Genomic DNA, 21,641 nt, shown 5'->3' on the forward strand with positions numbered 1-21,641 from the left:
TCATGTTTTCATAATTGTTTGTGATGGTTGGGGTGTGTGCAGCCCTCAGGTGTTAACCATCACTCTCACGCACACACACACATACAGTTGAAATCAAGCATCCGTGTTCCAGTGATGAAGGGCATAGGAGCGCTTAGACACAGTGAAGCATGACAGCTGTCAGCCAACCTCTATAGACTCGCTCATTCATTCCCACGATCCCTCTCTCCCTTTCAAACTGATACATCAGCAATACCTTTGATATTTGGATAAGTCATTTCTGTAACATGATCTTGCTACATGATACGATTACTCAGGTTTAATATTAAAGGGGGATACTAGTCCACCCAAAAATGAAAATTATGTCATTTACTCACCCTCCAGTTGTTCCAAACCTCTATGAATGTCTTTCAGCTGTTGAACAGTTGATGGTAGCCATTCAAAAAATGCTCTTTTGTGTTCAGCAGAGGAAAGAAACTCATACCGGTTTGGAAAAAGTGGAGGGTGAGTAAATGATAACGGTTTTCATTTTTGGGTCAACTAGACCTTTAACAAAACTATAGCTCTGTTGCAGAACCTACTGAGTTGCCTACCTAGATGGCATTTTAGGTATTAAAAAGCATAATTATGCTACACTGTAAAAAAAATTAAATAAGAGTTTTCAGAGTTGTAAATAAAAAAAGATTGTTTGAAAAAAAATTAAATTGTTCTACTTTAGAATTTCATGTTTTTTTTTTAGTTTTAGTCATTTTATTTGTGCTTGTCATTTCTGTTTAGCTTCTATTTAGCTTTATTTTTATTTTATTTTTTGTAATTTTAGTAATGCAACCTAAACGTTTTAAAGTTTTTGAATGTTTTTAAATTATTTTATTTTATTTCAGTTAGGTTTTTTAACATTTTTCGTATTTTATTTGAATTTTAAGAAAAATTACAGTAAAATAGTTGTAGTTTTTGTTAACAATAACAACACTGATGCATTCTTGTATAAAATAGATATCCCAGAATGCATTGCAGTGAGCTCAGTAAACAAACAAACAAACAAAAAATACTGAATAAGTTCCCAAAATGCATGTGACAAGAAAATTCACTCAAAGTGGCAAAAATCCGATTAAATTCTGTTGATGATCTCACAAAGCATTCTGGTATAATAAAAATGTATAAGATAAAGCAGATTTCCCAGAATGCATTGTGATGGGCTCAGAGGGAAATAATCAAAAATAAATAAATACAAATAAGAAATTGATAAAGCAAACCCAGAATACACTGCAGTGATTTCAGAGAAAAAACTCAAGGTCGAGAGAAATATCAGTCAATATCAAAAAGTATGTATCTGAGTAAATTCTGTATTTTTGTTTAATAGAGTATTTTATCTTCATTATCACGCTGCCTTCTAAGACACAAGAAGCTTGACAAGCTCATGCATTTTAGCATAAACTAAATGTACGAGATAAAGTATATATGCCAGAATGCATTGCAACAAGCTCAAGATGGCAATCTGACAGCATTGCCAAGTAGAATTATACTGTATCACAGTGAATTATCTTCTTAAACATGGTATTTTCTATGCTTATGCGTATTATGTTAATATCAAGTGTTTCCTGTATGCTTCCGTTAAAGTCCATGTACAGGTAATTCAGAAAATTGTTTCTAAACACATTATAAATGTAGTTTTTCACCATTTTTGTGAAAGCAGAGAACACTGCCTATTTTTTCAAGATTTTTAAACTTTTATTTACTCGGTGTTCCCACATTTAATATTGCTTTTCATAAACCTTAAAGGTGTTGTTTGTTTGTTTCTATGCACTGCATTCAAAATCAGTCACTTGTGAAGTTATTTCAGAGCGTATGTGTCGGTTTTCCCACAGTGCATTGCTCTAAAGTCCCTAACAAGCCAAATAAAGCTGATTAAATACTTTATCTACTCATGATTTTTATGATAATGCTTATTTGCTGAATTTCCACACACGGCTAGACTTAAAGCCAAGCTGCACATCTCTCGGGGTGTCCTCATTAGGGCTGAGATGCTAACATTTACCGAGCAGATGATTCTTGGACCGTCCTGCTCATTCACACAGAAAGAGAGCGGAAGCGTTCGGCGGATGAGTGAAAGTCTCATTACCCAGCAGGGTCAGTAAAAGCAGAACAGAGGCACATTGCAGCCTGAGTAAGAGCTTTGCTAAGGGCGAACGGCCTGTAAAAGAAAAAGAGCGAGAGAGAGAGAGAGAGAGAGAGAGAGAGAGAGAGACAGAGACAGAGACAGAGACAGAGAGAGAGAGAGTATAATCTGCTATAATAGTCTGAGTGTAATAGTTTTAGTACCTGTCACAGTTTCTGGTGGAATAATAAAAGCTGTGTTGCGTTTTACTGCATGGTGTATGTATATACAGTATGGTGCTTGTTGAACAGTTCAACATCATACTATATAAGTAGTGTACAGTGTTCTAGCCTATTAAGTGCACACTTCAGCTTTATCTGAGTGCCTACAATAACCTGAATCTCCTGTATAGTGTTTCTATAGTCCACATGAATGTGGCTGCTTTCACAGTAAAGCTACTTGAACTTACATGCAACTGTGTGTGAGCTGACGGTATTGAAATTCACGAGATAAGCAACAGCCTTTCTAAATGTACCCCATAAAAGTGTCTCCAAAACTGAATGGGACTCTGTTGCCTTTATGCGTATCGTATGGCAAATGCTGCACGAGTGGTCAAAAAGAAAGCCTCAAATTTGTGGAAAAAATGAATGGAACTTTACATGTGCTGCTGCATATGGAAACATAGTCTAAATATACTGTACATGTATTCAGACCCACTTAGAGTCCACCAGGGATTGAGTTCAGTTTAAAAGCTTGAATTTACATCAGAACAGGTGTGTGTGTGTGTGTGTGTGTGTGTGTGTGTGTGTGTGGGTTGGGTTTTGTCTACATTGTGGGGACCAAATGTTCCTACAAGGATAGTAAAACCTGAAATTAACTACATGTGAAGAGCAGCCAATGGTCGCAAAAAGGAAAACAGTGTATTAAACATAGTAAATAACATCTAAATGAAAGTTAAAGGAATATTCTGTGTTAATTACAAGTTAATTTCAGTTGACAATATTTGTAAGCAACCCAGGTTGCAGAGATTCATTTACAATGGAAGGGAATGAGGCCAATTTTTTTGAGGACTTGGCAGAAATGTGAATCTTATAATGTTATAAAAGCACTTTACAATGGATTATTCTTTTAAAACATGTATTTTAGAGCTGTAAACCTTTTTACAGTCGTTTTAGAGTTTATAGTGTTCCGTTGTAATGGCAACAAAGCTGTAAAACTGGATATAAGTTTATAAAAAAAGGTTAGTGAAGTGATCTTTTTCACATTAAAATCATGTTGACATGCATTTTGATTGTCAGAAACTTAGAGTTCAGTACAAGTTCCTCTCAGTCAACATTTGTAGCATAAAAAACCGAGGTTACAGTGATGCACTTACAATAGAAGTGAATGGGGATGAGTTTTAGAGGACTTAAAAGCAGAAACGTGAAGCTTATAATTTTATAAAAACATTTAGTGAATTTTTTTTCTGTTTAAAATTGAGTATTATTTGAGCTGTAAACCTGTATAAATCATCATTTTGTAGTCATTTTGGGGTTTTAGAGTTTATGGCATTCAATTGTAGATGTAAAACTGGATATACCGGGTTTACAAAAAGGTTAGTAAGGTTTTTTTTTGTTTGTTTTTTTCTGGTACAATTCAAGTTCATCCCAATCAACAACATTTACAATATAAGTGAATGGGGCAAACTATTGGAGGACTTAAAATATCATTAGCTCAGTATAAATACATTGGAAGTCGATAAAAAGACGTGTGTGTTTGTGTGGTGCCAGACTAGACCACCTACTGCTTATGCTGTGACATTTCGGAGCTGTCGGCTTCCTTTACGTGCAAAACGTTCTGACAGCACTGAGCCTGATTTCTCAAGGTGAAAGAATTTTTGAACATGAGATGAAAACAAACTATTACAGCTACACCTTCGTTTCCTGCTTTCTGGAACAGGACGGTCGGTCGGGCGACAAAGAACAGACGGGTGTGCGATCAATCACTGAAAGGTGGAGGTGGGTGGAAATATGCAGGAAGGTGAGCATGAGAACTAAAGACTCAGAGAGAGAGGAGTGAAATTAAACCGGATGAATTCAATCCTCGCGTAAGGTTGGCTTTGTGGTGGAGCAGATCTGCTCGGCTGAGCTCTAGATGTGCATGTTTTACATTGGAATTGAAATGTGAGTGCTCTTATGTGTTTCCATAGTAACATATTCAGGAATTCCAGTGGAGGTCCAGAGGTTATTCTTTTCCCGCTGACCTCAATGCAGAGAGGACCAGAAACGTATAGACCCATGAAATCAATTTGACTCAATTTACTTTGCGAATACAATACGTTTCTGATCTTATTGTGAACTATTCACTGGTGCATTTTATTCTGGATTAAAAAAAAAAGTTTGTCTTGGTAACGTTTCGTAACTCACTTGGCCACAGAAACCAATTTTTTTTATTTATGTTTTTTCTCCTGCCTTCATTCTTGTATGTAACATCTATATTTCACAGTCCAATCAATCCCAATTAATTTCAGATTTATTTACTGGATTTCAGATTTAATTTAAACTGCTTGTGAACAATTTCTGAAACTAAAAATAAAACTAAAAGATTATTGGAGTTTGTTTTACAAGAAAATACTACTTAAACGTTCTACTTTTACTTCATTTCTACTTTCTTAATTTTCATGTTTAACGTAAAGTGTTACTTGCCGTTTCTTTATAATTAATTGCGAATTGTATTAGCAATTTCTGAGTGAACATTGTTTTTACACCAAATTTTTTTTTACAGTGTATGAGCACATCTATATTCAAGTGTAAACCATTATAGATCATTATAGAAGTGTAAACCAAATATAATTAGTGTAAACCATTGTAAAATGATATTTTACTTATTCATATTTACTTTAAAATATTAAAAGGTTTTAATTTTAAAGAATAGTTTTATACCGTAAAAATCTTATCTTACCATATACTGTGAAAATGAATCAATAGTTTGGGATTATATTATGTAATTTTACTGTAAGATTTATGATTATTTTGCTAGTAAAAAATATGAATTACTATTTTTCGTTTAAATCTATATACACAAATAACAATAAATACATGTATTTTACAGCACATATTGTTAAAAAAAAAAAATATATATATATATATATATATATATATAAAAGTATGCATTTAAGTTAAAATATGAGCCACATTTATCATTTACAGTGAAAAACAATAAAATGGCATTCCCAGAAGTTTCTGCATGATTCACTGCATATATTTTTTATTTAAATATTTTTTTGTTAACAGTTACGTACATTTGAATACTTTTTGTTACATTTCATGTTATTTAGTGAATATTTATCGCATTATTTTAGTGTCATGTATGTTGCCATATTGTCAGTATATTTTTATTTAAACATTTTCCCCACTTTTTACTTTCTTTTTTTCCCCAGGATATTTTCACAGTGCATGCAATATCTACAATCTCATAAATTGATATGTGTAGCATAAGATCCAGTGATACCTGTGTGGGATTGTACAGCTCCTGTAGGGCGTTTCTGGAGCCTTTCCGACAGCAGCCCTCCGCTGCGAACGGGTTCCGCCTCATAACTGCAACAAAAACAAAGAGAGAGACAGACGGACAGTTAGAGTAACCAATCACCGACTGACAGGAGCAAAATCAACCAATCATGACAAGGCGGACTTCACTGAAGTGATATGCAGTGTTCATATGGCCACTTGAACACACACACACACACACTAGTCTGAATGGATGCCCTCATTAAAAGGGCAAGCCTTTAATAATGCAAAGCCATCCAACACATCTCCATATAAACAATACATTTAATACCAAGTCACTGCCTCAAAACACACACACACACACACCTCTAGAGTGTGTATGTTGCAATCGTAATGCATGTGTAGATGCTCTGCCATGTCATAACTGACAGTAATAGTTTTATACAGTTTGTCTCTCAACAGAGTCCGCAGAGAGTGACCGGCACTGCTGAAATTACACTACATGAAAGCTAATGACCAGCACTGCTGAAATGGTGCCCTATGAAAGCAGTCTCTGTGCTAAGATAGAGACTGACAGATTTAGTACTACATTGGTTTGTTTATTCGCTCTCATGTAACATTATCTTGACTTAGTGTGTATTTGTGTTATGTTAAGAGTCGTATGTGTTTGTGCACAGCACACAGAAAGCATTGTTTAAAAGTGTGTTAATGCCTGTAAGTGCACAGCGTTCTCAGAGCGTCTGATGTCTTACTGTTTAATCCAGCTCAAGGTAAGGGAACCGAATGAAACCGAGACTGCTGGGAACGAGAGATGAAAGGAAAACGAGAGTGATGGAGGAACAGAAAGGATGTGTTAATGAGGGCTAGAGAGACTACTGGACAAGAACCAGACGGTTTGGATCAGGGGGTCGACAACCTGAGGGGTTGTCATTAGCGCGCCAGTGATAGCGAGAGATGGGTTTATGTGATTTAATTGGCAAAATTAAATCACTTGCATCTGCATGCCAGTTTTTCGCTCGCTCATATGAGGAAGTAATCCTTCTTCATAATCGTGCAGTCTGTTATATTTAGTGTAAATACGCCCACATGGAATCCAAACCCGCAGACTTTGAAAACCTGTCGTTCAGGTTCTGCACATCCCTCATTATTTCCGATAATGTTAAGAATTTTGGCTAATAAAACAGATCTAAAAGTGTGGGAAAAAGTGTGCAGATTCTATCTGAGCCAGGTTATGAAGCCAAAAACAAGTTTCGCCTTGTCATATATGACACTTCACATGAAAAGAGTCAACCACTTGTAAAGACAGGTTGGATACATTAACAAAGGAAAGTACTTTATACGACTTTAGCCAACAAGCAATCAAGATTCTTTGTTACTAGAAAATTCATACCCATTTTAATTGGTCATGCATTGATCATTCTGCCAATATTGGCCATTTTGAAATGAACGGCATTTTGAATCATTCATGTTTGGCCAAAGTATTGGTTTTTCCATTGTGTCAGTTTTAAAATCTACCAGAAATCTTGTCGATGGCAACTTAACATACTTTTTTGGGGGGAACTTGAATAAGTATTGGTTTTTCCATTGTGTCAGGTTGAAAAGCGACCAGAAATCCTGCCCTTTTTTTGGATCATTTTGGGAGAATTTGAAAAAGTCCAAACAGGAAAATCAAAGTTGGCACAAAGTGTCATATTTTTTCCATTTCCATTGTTTCCAATGTAGTTTAAAAACTTCCAGAAATCCTGATGGATGTCATTTTTTGGATAATTTTGTGAGAATTTGAATTCATATTGCATAAAGTATTTAAATTAAACGGTGATGTAAGCAGTCCAAACAATGAAAGATAAGGAGAATTATTTCATGTTATTTTTGCAATTATGTTTGGCAACATTCTCTTTTAATATATTTTAAAATGTAATTTATTTCAAAAATCATTCTAATATTTTTTTTTAGGATTATTTGATTAATAGAAAGTTCAAATGATTTTATTTGAAATATATTAATATTTTGTAACATTATGAATGTCTTTATTGTCACTTTTGATCAATTGAATGAGTTCTTGCAGAATAAAAGTATTAATTTCTTCTTGGCCTCAAATACTGACTTTATCTAGCCTGCAAACTCATTATAACCAGAAACAATGGTCTGCAAACAATGAGTGTATGGGTTTGTCTGAGGTTCAGTATGGGCTCATTCTGCCTGAGCATGCACTAAAATTATCCCACCTGGCTGTGCCCAGGACACACCCACTGGACACACACCTGCTGTAATTTCCCATATGCTAACAACACCATTGACGGTGCCACAGCACCTGCCCCCCTCTCCGCTGCTGACCTTCAGCTCACCCGCTTCATCAGACAGTTGGCCATTGTTTGTGGCAAACCATGTAGTGGGCAGCGCTATGAATATTAAGCTGTAAAGATCTGAGGCTGTGCACATTGATGAAATGTCCTCGCTGCTGATAGATGAGGAACTAATGGCAATATTCTATCCCGGAGATCCGGAAAACTAAAGAACCTGAGGTACAGAGATCCTGTTTATTCCTAGGGGAAATCAGGAGACTAAATGAGCAAAGCAAGAATGTTTTAGCATCAACTCATCAACAATCAAAGTTTAAAGCCAATGAACAAGGGAAAGGAGCTCTGAATAATGTAAAAACTCTCAAAGGCTGGATTGTTAACTAGCCCAGCTGTACGCATGACCTTGAGTTGCTCATTCCCAGCAGGCCTGTTTCCTCTGAGCCATGAGCACACAGTCACATATCTGCAGCCATCCATCAGCCGAGGATTATGGTACTGGAGGATTAATCTGTCTCTATCTACCCGTAACATACTCTAAAACACATCAGTTCCCTTATCACCGCTCCGAGCACACAAAACCATAAGTCAGACTGCAACTGAAATACACTCACTCATAAAACCGCATATTCAGTAATAAAAAGGATGTTTTCTGACAATAAAGATGACAAGGCTCCATTTGGACAAATACAGGCAGATACATCAGATACCCGCCGATGCACAAAAAAACTGATTTTTTATTTTGAACAATTAGCAAGAAAATACTAGGGCTCCCGATTGATTATAAAAGAAATGTAATTAACATGATATGCTGGATAATTAATAAAAGTGCTAGAAAATAATTCAAAGAATGCCTTATTGAATAGGCATTTTAAAAAGTGGCTTTACAAATCAATACATTGTTTATTTTATTTCCATTTTATTTTATTATATATTATTTTACTTTTTATTATTTCCATGTCCCATAGAAGTGCTGTGTTTTGTTTTGGACATGTACCATGGTAATTCCATGGTATTCTTTTAAGTACCTTGGAGTACCATTTAAATATCAAAGAAACATGGTTTTACCGTCTGATACAGTGCTTTTTTTGGGGGTTTTTTTGTAAGAGTCCTGTTCATTTATATGTCTCTTGTGGAAAGAGACAAGGCTTCAACCTCACTGTGGTTTAAATTAGCATTCTACTAATTCTTCAATTTTTACAATGTATTTGGGTTGCTTCATTAAACAACAGCTGATAAGGATTGATTGAGTGTGAGCGTGTGTGTGTGTGCATGCGTTTTTGTGACAAATGAGGACATAAATCTGTATAATGACAAAGGTATGACATAGGTATTACAAGGAGAAGGTGACTTTTCAGGACATTACCCCATGTCCCCACTTTTCAAAACGCTTATAAATCACACAGAATTGAGTGTATTGAAAATCTGAAATAGCACAAAGTTTCCTGTGAGGGGTAGGTTTAGGGGTAGGGTTGGTGTAGGGCAATAGAATATACGGCCTGTACAGTATAAAAACCATTACGCCTATGGGATGTCCCCACTTTTCACAAAAACAAACCTGTGTGTGTGTGTGTGTGTGTGTGTGTGTGTGTGTGTGTTTGTTTCCCACCGGACACAGACATCTGGACAGATTGTCCACTTTCTCTGATTAACTTTGCTGGCATTTTCTCATTTCTCTTTTGCTTAAGCATTTAATCTTCTAATTATTATTATTATTTCATTTATCGAATAACAATTACTATAATGGCAAAAAGACTCTTTAAAAGACAGCAGGAAATGAAGAATATCTCTGCATAGTAGGAAGTTCAGCAATTAAATTTTCTCTTTTATATTTTCTTAATCTGACTGAACATCTTAAAATGCATTACTCAAGTAGGCAGAAGTGTGTGTGGGAACTTAAAATGAGATATTCTGACTCACTGCACCCAAACAACCACTGGATGATCTTTCCCATTCACCTATGGCCTAATGATTGAGCTCATGTGTGTATGTGTGTGCACTGTGTTAAGCTCTTTTGTCAGATAGGTTTAACACTTACTGTAGCCGCCTAATCTTCTTTTATAGATATAAAAGAGAGTGATAACAATTACTGGACAAAGGTTGTGTGTGTATTGCGTAAAACAGGTCTGAAGATCTTGATAACTTTGGTTCAGGTGTTTTTAATTAGGGTTGGAGCAAATCTCTGCAAGACAGTGGCCCTTCAAGAACAGGTTTGGTGTAAAAGTTGTTCTTAAAGGGATAGCCCACCCAAAAATTTTAATTCTGTCTCATTTACTCACACTTATGTCATTCCAAACCTGTATAAACTCCTTCTGCAAAACACAAAAGTCGTTAATCTGATGAAAGATGAAAATAATATGTTTTTGACAGCAGAATGAAAGTCAGTGGGGTCCAAAATAACTCCCTATTGACTTCCATTGTATGGACAAAAAAAAACATTGAAACACCTTTCAAAAAGAAATTAAGTAATACAACATGAGGGTGACTTTTTCGCCATTGATTTGCATTGTATAGTGTTGTTGTGTTTTTTTGTGACATTTTTTTAAATATCTTCTTTTTTTTCTAATGTTCCACAGAAGAAAGAATGTTAATTTTTTGGGATGACCTCCTACTTTAGTGTGTTAATCTGATGAAAGATGAAAATAATGTCATCACAGAATGAAAGTCAGTGGGGTCCAAAATAACTCCCTATTGACTTCCATTGTATGGACAAAAAAAAAACATTGAAACACCTTTCAAAAAGAAATTAAGTAATACAACATGAGGGTGACTTTTTCGCCATTGATTTGCATTGTATAGTGTTGTTGTGTTTTTTTGTGACATTTTTTTAAATATCTTCTTTTTTTTCTAATGTTCCACAGAAGAAAGAAAGTCATCCAGGTTTGGAATGACTTGAGAAAGAATGTTAATTTTTTGGGATGACCTCCTACTTTAGTGTGTGTGTTTAAATTCAAAGTGTTTCCTTCAACTCAGACGACCGATTCTGTCCGAAACCACAAAATAAACCATTACCATTCACCATTACGTCTGACTTTCCACTTAGTCAGACAAGTTAAGATGTGTTTGTCATGTTCTCCTACTACATTTCAACAGAGGAGTGTGTGATTCGCAGTAAAAGTGGTCATCTCTTCGTCTGGTCCTAGGATTGTAGGTCAACAACACTGAATCAGAGTAAAATAGCTGAGAAATTTATTAGCCCATGTTCTTTTTTTCTGTCATGGTGGGGACTTTCCATTGACTTCTATTGTTATTACACTGAGCTAATGATGTTTTATCTACCAAACAAACCCTCACAGAAAATGTCCATTAAGGCATTATTTAGTCTGTTTATTCAGCTGTTTTCCTCACAGGGACTGTTTGCTTCTCCCTAATGTAGGTGATTACAGGTTTTACTGTCCTTGAGGGGACATTCTTTCCCACAATTTAGGCAAAAGCCAACCTGAAGTCGTGAATATGACTTCTAACTGCATTATACTTCACTGGACTGCTGCTGTGTGTGTGTGTGTGTGTGTGTGTTTGAGCTGCTTGTGGGGCTTTTTATGAGTGTGTCAGCATCCTGGTGGTGTGATGCCGACACGGCACTCTAATTGCATACTGAATATGGACACACACACACACACACACACACACAGCTGTATTCATTACCCAAACTCTTTCTTGAGACTATCGGGACGAATCTGCATCCTTCCATTTCCTGTTCTGTCTCTCTTCATCTTTGTATCGCTGTCCTTGTGCAAAATGAATGTATACACGCTCTCTCTTTGAGCGACCCAGGCTGTCATTATTCATCCGTCTCGTTCTTCCCTCTGCGTCTCCATCCATCCATATTGTCCCTCAGATCACATTACATCTGAAACTAACCGACAAATGCGTCACCTTGAAGACAGACTGAGAAAAAAGGCTTCACGTCCCTCAAATTCACAAACAACCAGAGGCAGATGTCATCAAAAGCGCTTTCTGGTTTATATATTTGCAGCAAATATTATCCTCAGCTTTTTGATCTGCGTTGCAGGTGGTAGCAGGAATATCTGTATCTGTCCTGCAACTCTGGCCAAAAAACTGCCTTAAGCAAACACAAAACACAATGTTCAAAAAACACATGCACATGCGGTACTTCAGTCTTAAATAGGGCCCTAAGTCACTGTCAAGATGCTGTCACGTTTAAAGGTGACCTGGAAACTCTGATGGAAGATACTACATCACAATGATCACAAGGATCATACACACAAGATGGCAAAGAAGTAGTTCATAATCAGACAAATTGATGCCTAATGGCTGAGTTTGGCTGCCTGACACCATCTGAGCTGATTCAGCATCAGCTGTTATCACAAACATACTGATTGCTTATTATACTGTACATGCACTTTCATTAAATATGGCACTGCCCACAAACACTGTAGAAACTTGTATTGCAATATTGTTTAGATACTGCTTAGAGTATTTTAGATATGTTATATAAAAATGAACATAGTTTACTTAGTAAATTTACTTTGTACGTACAAAGCAAACTGTTGCTAAATAAACTAGTACATGCTTAGTAATCCATTTTCTCATGTTTTTACATAAATGTCTGTGTTGCCTGCATTTACTCTTTATTATTTTTTATGAATTAATTCTTATTTCATTTCATTTCATTTCAAACTATCTAGCCCTAATGAGTAACCACATAGGCTAAACTTGCAACCCTGTTTACCATTCTGATGTTTTCTTTCTTTCTTCCTTTTTTCCTTATGTTTATTTAATGTTTATTGCTTGAAACTAATGAAAACACACAAATAAAGGTTGTACCCTGTATTAGGATATCAACTTTTCGTTACAGCATTGAAAAAGTTGCAAAGCTCATATACAATAAATATAAACTAAAACAGCTTATAAAATATTTATGAAGTGGACAAACAACATTTTCTGGAAGGTAAGCTGTATAATTTTTCCCATATAAAATAATTCCAAAAGTTAAAATAAAATAATTATACAGTCATTGGTGATGCCAGTAGGGTTGGGTACCAAAACCCGGAACCAATATGGCACCGGTACCTATGTACCTATGTCTACGAATTTAATTTTTTTTAATAAGTATCGGTTCAGGCACTGTTTAGGCACCGGAACCGTTTTAAAAGTATCGATTTGGCACCAGTATCAAAAAAACCCCAAACGATGCCCAACCCTAGATGCCAGTGGCACAGAAATTACACACTTCACCTTCTTTCACTGACCAAAGAACAAAAAAATAATTTTAAGAATTTTTAAGCTTTATTTTGTACCCTATTTGTGGAAAGTGCTATATAAAGAAATTGAAAATGGAAAACCTTTCCAGAAAGAAAAGAAAGAAGTCAAAATGTTGGTGGTCTAATGCATAGAGTTGTGTTGTTGTGTTTTTGTGTTCGGACCCCCTGGTGTGTGATAACACGTCTGCAGACTGGAGAGCCATCTGCCACTCAAGAGCTCCATCCATCAAAATAAAACACAACAGACAGTCAAACAATACAATACATTCCCTCACAGTCACAGACCACACACACACACACACACACACACACACCCACACCCACACCCACTGATAATAAAGACGTAGTGAGAGGTTTCCAAATACATATTGAGACCTCATAATCTAATTTCCTACCACGAAGACAACATAGGTGACCTTTTTGACCTCTCAAGACCAATATGACTTCTTACATATGAAGTCTTTCCATCTTAGACTTTGATGTATAATGCCCACAAGACTCTCATATACAGTAGATCCTGAGGTTTAATATGATTGTACTTTCTGACATCATTGATGATGCAATAAAGTTTAAAACCATCTGCGGCTTGTCAAGAGCATTTCCAGGCCAATGCTAAGCACTGCTCTGTGTGCCCATGTGGGTAATTAGCTAGTCACGAAATTGGAAGGAAGTGCTTGTGTCAGCTAAAGAGAAGAGAGAGCACAAAAATAAGAAAAGATAGTTGAAATGCTGCCTGCAGTCATTGTTCATATCCCAACTACAACCGAAGCATTCCCATTGGAACGTGCACATCCTGGTTTGGAGAATAGGAAACAGACACTGGTCTACAGCTCATGCTGTTGTCATTTCAATGAGAGAAACCGCTAGAGCTCAGAAGCTTCATTTCATGTTGCTTTCTGTATAGTGATCAAAGACTTTTGCTTCTCACACTTTGGAAGACAAAGCTTTAAAGAGTTAGTGCAGGTTAGGACAGTAATGAGATGGAATAGTTGAAAATGCTGTCATCGTATTTAAATATGGAGCTTCAAGATGTGAAAACTATGGCAGAGGAGAAGATTTTCAGTGACTTAAAAGTATGCATGATTGAGCTCAATTATAATGATAAACTCTGTTATTTACTTAAAGGGGTCCTATTATGCTTTTTCACTTTTTTAACTTTAGTTAAGTCTGTAATGTTGCTGTTTGAGCATAAAAAAGATCTGCGAAGTTACAAAGCTCAAAGTCCAATTCAAAAGGAGATATTTTATTTAACAGAAATCACTTTAAAAAAACTACAATGAACGACTTGTTTGGACTACAACGCATATTTTCCGACGAATGGGACAAGACCTGCTTGAACTGCACTAGAGAAGGCAACGAGTGTTATCACTATGTCGGAGACAAGCTAGCTTTCCCAAGGCAGACGAACTTAGAGTGGTTACAATCATCCAGGTTTAAATCGCGCTCAAATTGATTTGATTTTGATGCAATATTTACACTGAAGCTCGCAGGCGGCTATGGTAAGGGGCTTGACATTTCCCGACCAGGTGCCAAGTGGTGCCAATCACAACACACACTGGCCCATTCATTAAGAAACTTAAACAAGAGGTTCTTCACAAGAGAATCATTGAATCATTTGCTCAAGAGATTCATTTAAGAACTCTGATTCAATCAGAAACTAAAGTGACTGTCTTTTTTGAGTTAATCATTGAATTATTCGCTCAACCATTTCATTCAAAAATGCTGATTCGTTCAGAAACTAAACAAAGTGAATCATTGTATCAGTTGCTCAACAGATTAGTTCACAAAAACACAGATTAATTCAGAAACTAAACGAGAGACTTTTTATAATGGGATCATTAAACCTTTTTTCAACAGATTCATTCAAAAATGTTGATTCATTCAGAAACTAAACAAGTGACTGTCTTTATGAGTGAATCATGAAATCATTCACTCAACAGATTAGTTCAAAAACACCGATTCATTCAGAAACAAATTATTATTATTCATTAATTAATAAGGTGGCGACAAGCATCTGACACAAACTATTCTTTCAAAATGCTGATTCATTCAGAAACTAAACAAGATACTCTTCACAAGTGAATCATTGTATCATTTGCTCAACAGATTAGTTCATAAAAATGCTGATTCTTTTAGAAACTAAATGAGAGACTCTTTATAAGCGAATCATTGAATAATTTGCTCCATTTGCTCAAGAGATTTGTTCAAAAATGCTGATTCAAACGATTTACATGACTCTTAATGAGTGAATCATTCACTCAACTGATTCATTCAGGAATGAAACATTACCTACTGTGTTGTGCTCAATGCAGCAAATCTGGTATTTAGCAACAGTACTCTTGCTAAATAAATACCGATATGAATATTAATTTATTTAATAATAAATTATTATTGACTAATATTGATCTATATTGATTTATGTAGAAAATGATGAGTAATTGAAATTGTTAATTATTTTATGGTACATTAAAGTATTTTGTCTTTTTTGGAGTTTGACAAACTCAGGAATGGTTCACGTTCATTGTGTGGGAAAAAAGTAGCTTCTAGCTTTCTCATTCTTCCAAACTCCAAACTGATTTCAGGTCATTGCGGACGGTTTTGTTGGGAAACAGCAATTGACCACATCTGACAACAGCACCGGGTGACATCAAGCTGTAAACCTGGTAGATGGCAGACATTTGTTTACACCGGGGACCCTGGGAAATAAAATGATGGATACTTAAGCTCTTTGAAGCAAAAATGAGGTACCTGATAAACTCTCTAAAGTGTTTATGCACCATAAGTTTTAGAGAGTGCAGTGCATGAATGTGACCCTTTAATCAATATGCCTCTCTCCAAACATATCCGTCTCTCACCAGATTTGCTTGCCTACCATGTATACCACCCATCTCAGTGGCTTTTGTCAGATTAAAAATGAGGCAGAAATGCAATAAATCACTTTAAATGGGTGTTTAGAAAATAGCTTCAAAATTTTAATAAATCTCTCAAAACTAGACTCAGCAATTAAAATGAAAGCAACTAACTGAGCTGTATAATGTTGTGGTGTGTTAGAACTACAGCATGGTCCCCATAGGCATTAAAAAGGCCCTTGGGAAGTTAAAAAAGCATTTAGCCTCCATTTAAGGAAGTTCTCTCATTAAAAAGATCTACGTTTTGTCTCATTATGGATTGTATGTCAGTGTGCATATGGCTACTGATGTAGTATTTTAATTACACTGTAAAAAATGCTTGGTCAGGTAGCTTAAAAAATGTTAATGTGGGAACATCCAAATGAACTTATTTTATTTAAGTAAAATAAATTATGTTTAATATAACTGAAATAACCCTCTGATGCATGGTGTCCACATTTTGACAAAAAGCCTTTTTTAACCATTCAGGATGTGATACAATAAAACCACCATGAGATGATTTGCTTAGCTACCGCTAGCAAGCGGCTTACTTTTTAGTGGCTCCGTATAATGCGTTATTTGTTTCACGCTTCGAGCACACCCCTAACCCCGCCCCCCGATGTCATCATCCATCACGATGTTTCACTGTAGACATCGTCCGATGCCAATTTGGTAGACATCGCCCAACCATAGTATGTATGGTATTAATTCAACGTTTCTGATGAAAGCAAAAACATAATTTAGGGAAAATTATATATTAAAATTATATTCTTTACTGTAGATGGTTAAATAACGTGCCTTTAAATATAAAAAATATACAAAAAAGGTATTTTTAATTTTTAAGCTTATTTTTTACAACACCTACCATTTTTTGCTGTATGTATTTAATATATAAAATTATTACAGTGTTATTAGTTTTTGGTTTTTTTCTTTGTGAATTATTAATTATTAAGAGTTAAGGGTCAGGTCAAGTAGACTTCAATTCAATATGAAATCCAATTTATACTATTTATACTAATTCATGATCCCGGTCTTATTGTGAAATATTTATTTAGATATGTTATTCCAAAAAATAAATAAATAAATAAATAATAATTATATATATGTATATATATATATATATATATATATATATATATGAAACTTGAATGTAATGCCCACTTTTCATAATCCAATCACTTCCTGACAGATAAAATCAAGTCCCATCCCACATTTTTTTTAGCATTTCATTATTGAAGTAAAATAGGTTGCATTAAGGTAACAACTGTACATTTTGAGTTTTTACATACCTAATAGCTATTTCCAACAAGCTTAATTCTTATTAATCTGAGCTTGACAGAACTGGATCATTGTAAATGATTAATAAATGTCCTTATTGAATGAAACAATGCATAAATTCAGACAGGAACACTTATAGTTATACTGTAGCATATATTGTAATTCTCTCTGTGAAGCAAGCCAGGCTCTATTTTTAGCTGCTAGGTCAGAGTTTCTCCTCTCTCAAACATGCTTCCACCACAAACCTCTAATTCTGTATGACACACCCTTGAAGAAGAAGAAGGAGAAGAAGCTGCAGGACAGAAACACAACAAATAGCAACTGAAGAAATGGAAACCCACGGTGTCCAAGTCTAAAGCTAAACTCCGTGTTAACTGAGACTGCATCTTCAGAACAGCAGAAGCTCTATAATCAAGAGGAACCAGCGTAGGTCTATTGTATGGTTAGATATGGAGAAGCAAACAGCCGTCAGCCAGATGCTCAGAAGACAAATGACACTACAACACTTCAGCCACGGCATCGACTATGGGCCATTTGAAACGTCTCTCTTTCCACTTCAGAGTGTCAAAACCTGACTCAATGTATATCATATCCATAATACACACTCTGTCCACTGCACTGTAATGAGAGGATATGGCATGAACACACTCGTGTGCAATCTCTACACGTTTACAGCGCTTGCGAGACATGTATACCTCTTTTTATTCTATCACACTTTTCTGCAGTCAAATCACATAAAGTCATCAATTGTGACCTAATTTACTTGTGTAAAACTGTAAACCCGCCTCTACATGACATCTTAAAACCAAACGGATTGTAGTTGTCTGCTATTCATGTGGGTCAAATGTTGTCTTCCTGTCAAAGTGGCTGGTCTTTTAACTATCAGTCAAGGTCTAAATGCGCGAGACTGGTGCTGATTTGACCCGAGGAACCTCATGAATGTTTTAGACTGAGAGTGGCATACGGAAAAGATGGAGAGATACAACAATCCAAATAATGTGCTCACCGATCCTACCCCAGAGACTCACCACAGTGATCCATGCAGTCCATTAGCACAGGAGCATACCATTACTGCTCTGCATGGGGTGGGGACAGACTAAAGGGCCTCTCACATCAACAGTCCTTCTGTTTAGAGTGTGGTTTGATTAGATCACGCACTTACGCTTCAAATTAGCTTCATTAAATCAGACAACCCCCGAATTACAAATGCGGTTCAAGCATTTTCCAGTCTGAATCTCCTCTCCCTCTTATGCTCTGCTCACCTTGACATATATTACAGTTTTGGTTCCTTACAGTGTTATCAATTATATATGGCCATATGTGATTATTTGACACTGTGATTGTTATACACTAATATGCCGTGTCTTTTCAGTACAGCAGCACATTTTGTGATCACTCAAAACAAACTCCATTATGAGGTTTCCGCCACCCTTTGACTCTGTTTAACAATATTGTCTTTTAAACAATACTATTCCAAATAATAATAATAATAATAATAATAAATGGTATTGTTATTATTATTATCATTATGTACTAAAATAATAATAAACTATATTAATAAAATAACTATGTAATTTAAACTATAATGCTCCAAATATTACAATAACAATAATAATTATTATTATTATTATTACTGATGATTTTTGGAACCCAGCCAACCTAAATATTATAGTAAATTATTACTACCCTGTGCAATATTTGTTTGCAAATATTTCATTATGAGCAATTATACATTTGATATCAGAAAGTCACACGAACAAAAAGAAATATAATGAAATAATTAATGGCAATCATTTGTATAATAGAATTTGTTCTCTGCAGAAATGTCATAAATATGAAAGCCCTACTATATATGGCAGATCTCAGCAAATAAAGGAGCCACAAAATGACAAAAAGACTTCATGAAATAAACCCCAGCGTCATATTTGTGACAATCTTAAACACATAGATCTTGCACAATGGCTGCTTTTATGAAGCAAAAATCAGAGAACAATCAGCTTTATGTGTGTGAATGAGCACCGAGTATGAAGCTGTGAACTGCTGTGCGATGCTGTCTGTGCGAGCAGTGTTTCGCACTGTTTTGGCTCTTTGTTTAGTCTTACTATTTGGAGCATGCTCAGAAAATCAGGCCTGTAAATCACCCGCTACCTCTTACCAATAGCCCCCCATAAGGGCCACTGTGACTGTTGCCATGGTAACATGCAGGGAAGTGCACTGATAGGATGTCTTCATGTCATGGCCAAGGGCGTACTTTTAAAAACCATGAAAATTGACAAAAAAATATGAATTAAGCAAACAAAACTGCATTGAGACTGTTTAATCAGTCTTTGTTCTGACTTTGAGTCTTGGAATGAGACTCTTTACAGCACTACTATTCACTCAAACACACACATTTCCACATGATTTATAGGCAATATCTGTTCTCTACATAACGTCCAAGTTTCTCTTCCTTATTCTTCAAAACAAAATGGTATGGTTTTAAAGTAGCTGAAATACACACACACATGCACATACCACAAAATTACAGACTGGAAGAGGACTATGCAACAGTGAGATCTTAAAATAGCCTGGAAGGGGGTGACAGTAGTCAAACCAGAAGAGTCACTCTGGATGCAAATTATTCCAAGACCTTCAGCAGTGTCACAACACACAAATGCTTCCACTTATTGACTGTGTGAGGGACAAGGCCATTGTAACACATCTTAATGCAGCAGTAATCTATTGTAGTATACACTTCAGGGTCATCCCTTATATTCACTTTACAATATAGCATGTTAGCAGGACCTTCACATTACAGGAGTTTGACGTTTGACAGTCTGTGCATTAAAGCCCATTCACACCAAAAACTGTAACTATAACAATAACAATATTAGCGTCCACATCAAGGCATGATAACATTTTGTTTATTTATAAACACACAATACAGTTATGTTGTCTGTCACTTTAAATGTTCAAAGTTGTGTAGATTCTAATTGGCTGTTAATGTTTTTATAGTTCTTTAGCTGGGAAAAATTTTATTCTGAAAGTTACTCAAATGATATTGTTTCCTTATACAGAATATTAAAACTTCATAGTTATAGTTATAGCTATACTTATAGTTATCATTATAGTTGTTATCCTGGTTGTGAACGGACCTTTAGTGTTGAGGATTTTTTCATTGACTCTTTCAGCATGTTACATTGTTTTGCCAGTAGGTGGCAACAAGTGACTGTCTTTATTAGAGAGTCATAGAAGCATTCATTGATTTAATCGATTTGTTCAATCATGCAGATTCATTTAGGTATGAAACAGGTTACTAACTTTACAAGTGAGTCATTGAATCATTCATTCAACCATCATTCATTCGTTTAACAGCACTGCTCCATTAATGAATGAAACAAGTGACTGTTTCTATGAATGAATCTCTGAATCATTCACTCAACCATTTTGTTCAAAAACACTAAATCACTCAGGGTTCAAAAATAAATGTATTAGGCAGAGCAAAAAGAGACAGAGTAACTGGCAATATTTTTCAGTGTTAATTTTAACAGCAAATTTTGATTTAGTTTTAGTCATAGTCTTTTGACTAAAATGCCATTTAGTTTTAGTCATATTTTAGTAATCTGAATTGTTTTTAGTTATAGTCGACTAAATATCATAAGATTTTAGTCGACTAAATCTACAGTAAATTTAGTCGGCTAAAATCTAATGGGTTTAGTAACAGTGCATTTATTAAGCATTTCTCTAAAATTTCCAAAATCATTATATAGGTTTGCTATTAAGGTTTTATCATGATAGACACCGATTTAACTGCGGTGACACACAACATGCCTTTATGTTAAAATGAAATAAAACTAAAAATAGAACAAGAACATGGTCTTCTTTTTAATGAAATACCACTGGTTATATAGGCATAATTATGCATTCTTTATAGCAACTTGTTTACCATATTCTTCATTCTTTCAAGCTGACGTATTTATTTCTATAAATAAATTTAGATTAATCTTTAGGGCTACTAAAGTTTTTCAGTCAAGAGCAGTGCGTGATTTTCTGTCTTTCTTTTGTTGCTTGATTAACATCAATGACTTGGAGTCGGACAATAGCAACTAAATTAGGCTGCTATCCCTTTAAAACCGAATGCACAGCTGCAATGAATGCAATGTACTGATACACGTTCTCCCTACTGTTTACGTTCACTTAAGACGTAATCATCTGTGTTTACATGAATACTCGTTAAAACGGACAATTTGACATCATTTTGTGTGTAATTCTCCGCTCATGCGACGCGAAAGGGTACTCGCGTGCTGAGACGCGCTTTCTGTGTGTGTATGCTTAAGTGTCTACGCTCTGAAAACCGGACCGAATTAAGTTCTCTCTTGCGTCGTCAGATTTATCCATGTCTGCTCTTCTCTTAC

The 21,641-nt window shown here is 35.5% G+C and overlaps 1 protein-coding gene across 2 annotated transcripts in view; it reads right to left on the bottom strand.

The window, feature by feature from the left end:
- The window catches only part of LOC107580584 (carbohydrate sulfotransferase 11-like), a 40,236-nt gene that overhangs the window by 12,212 nt on the left and 6,383 nt on the right, over positions 1–21,641 (bottom strand). For both annotated transcript variants that reach the window (XM_016266269.1, XM_016266263.1), the window contains exon 2: positions 5,564–5,649. In XM_016266269.1, coding sequence (XP_016121755.1) covers positions 5,564–5,649 — 86 coding nt within the window. The remainder of the gene's footprint in view (positions 1–5,563; positions 5,650–21,641) is intronic.

This window comes from Sinocyclocheilus grahami, unplaced genomic scaffold, assembly GCF_001515645.1.
Source record: "Sinocyclocheilus grahami isolate Dianchi unplaced genomic scaffold, SAMN03320097.WGS_v1.1 scaffold33.1, whole genome shotgun sequence".
NCBI lineage: Eukaryota > Metazoa > Chordata > Actinopteri > Cypriniformes > Cyprinidae > Sinocyclocheilus > Sinocyclocheilus grahami.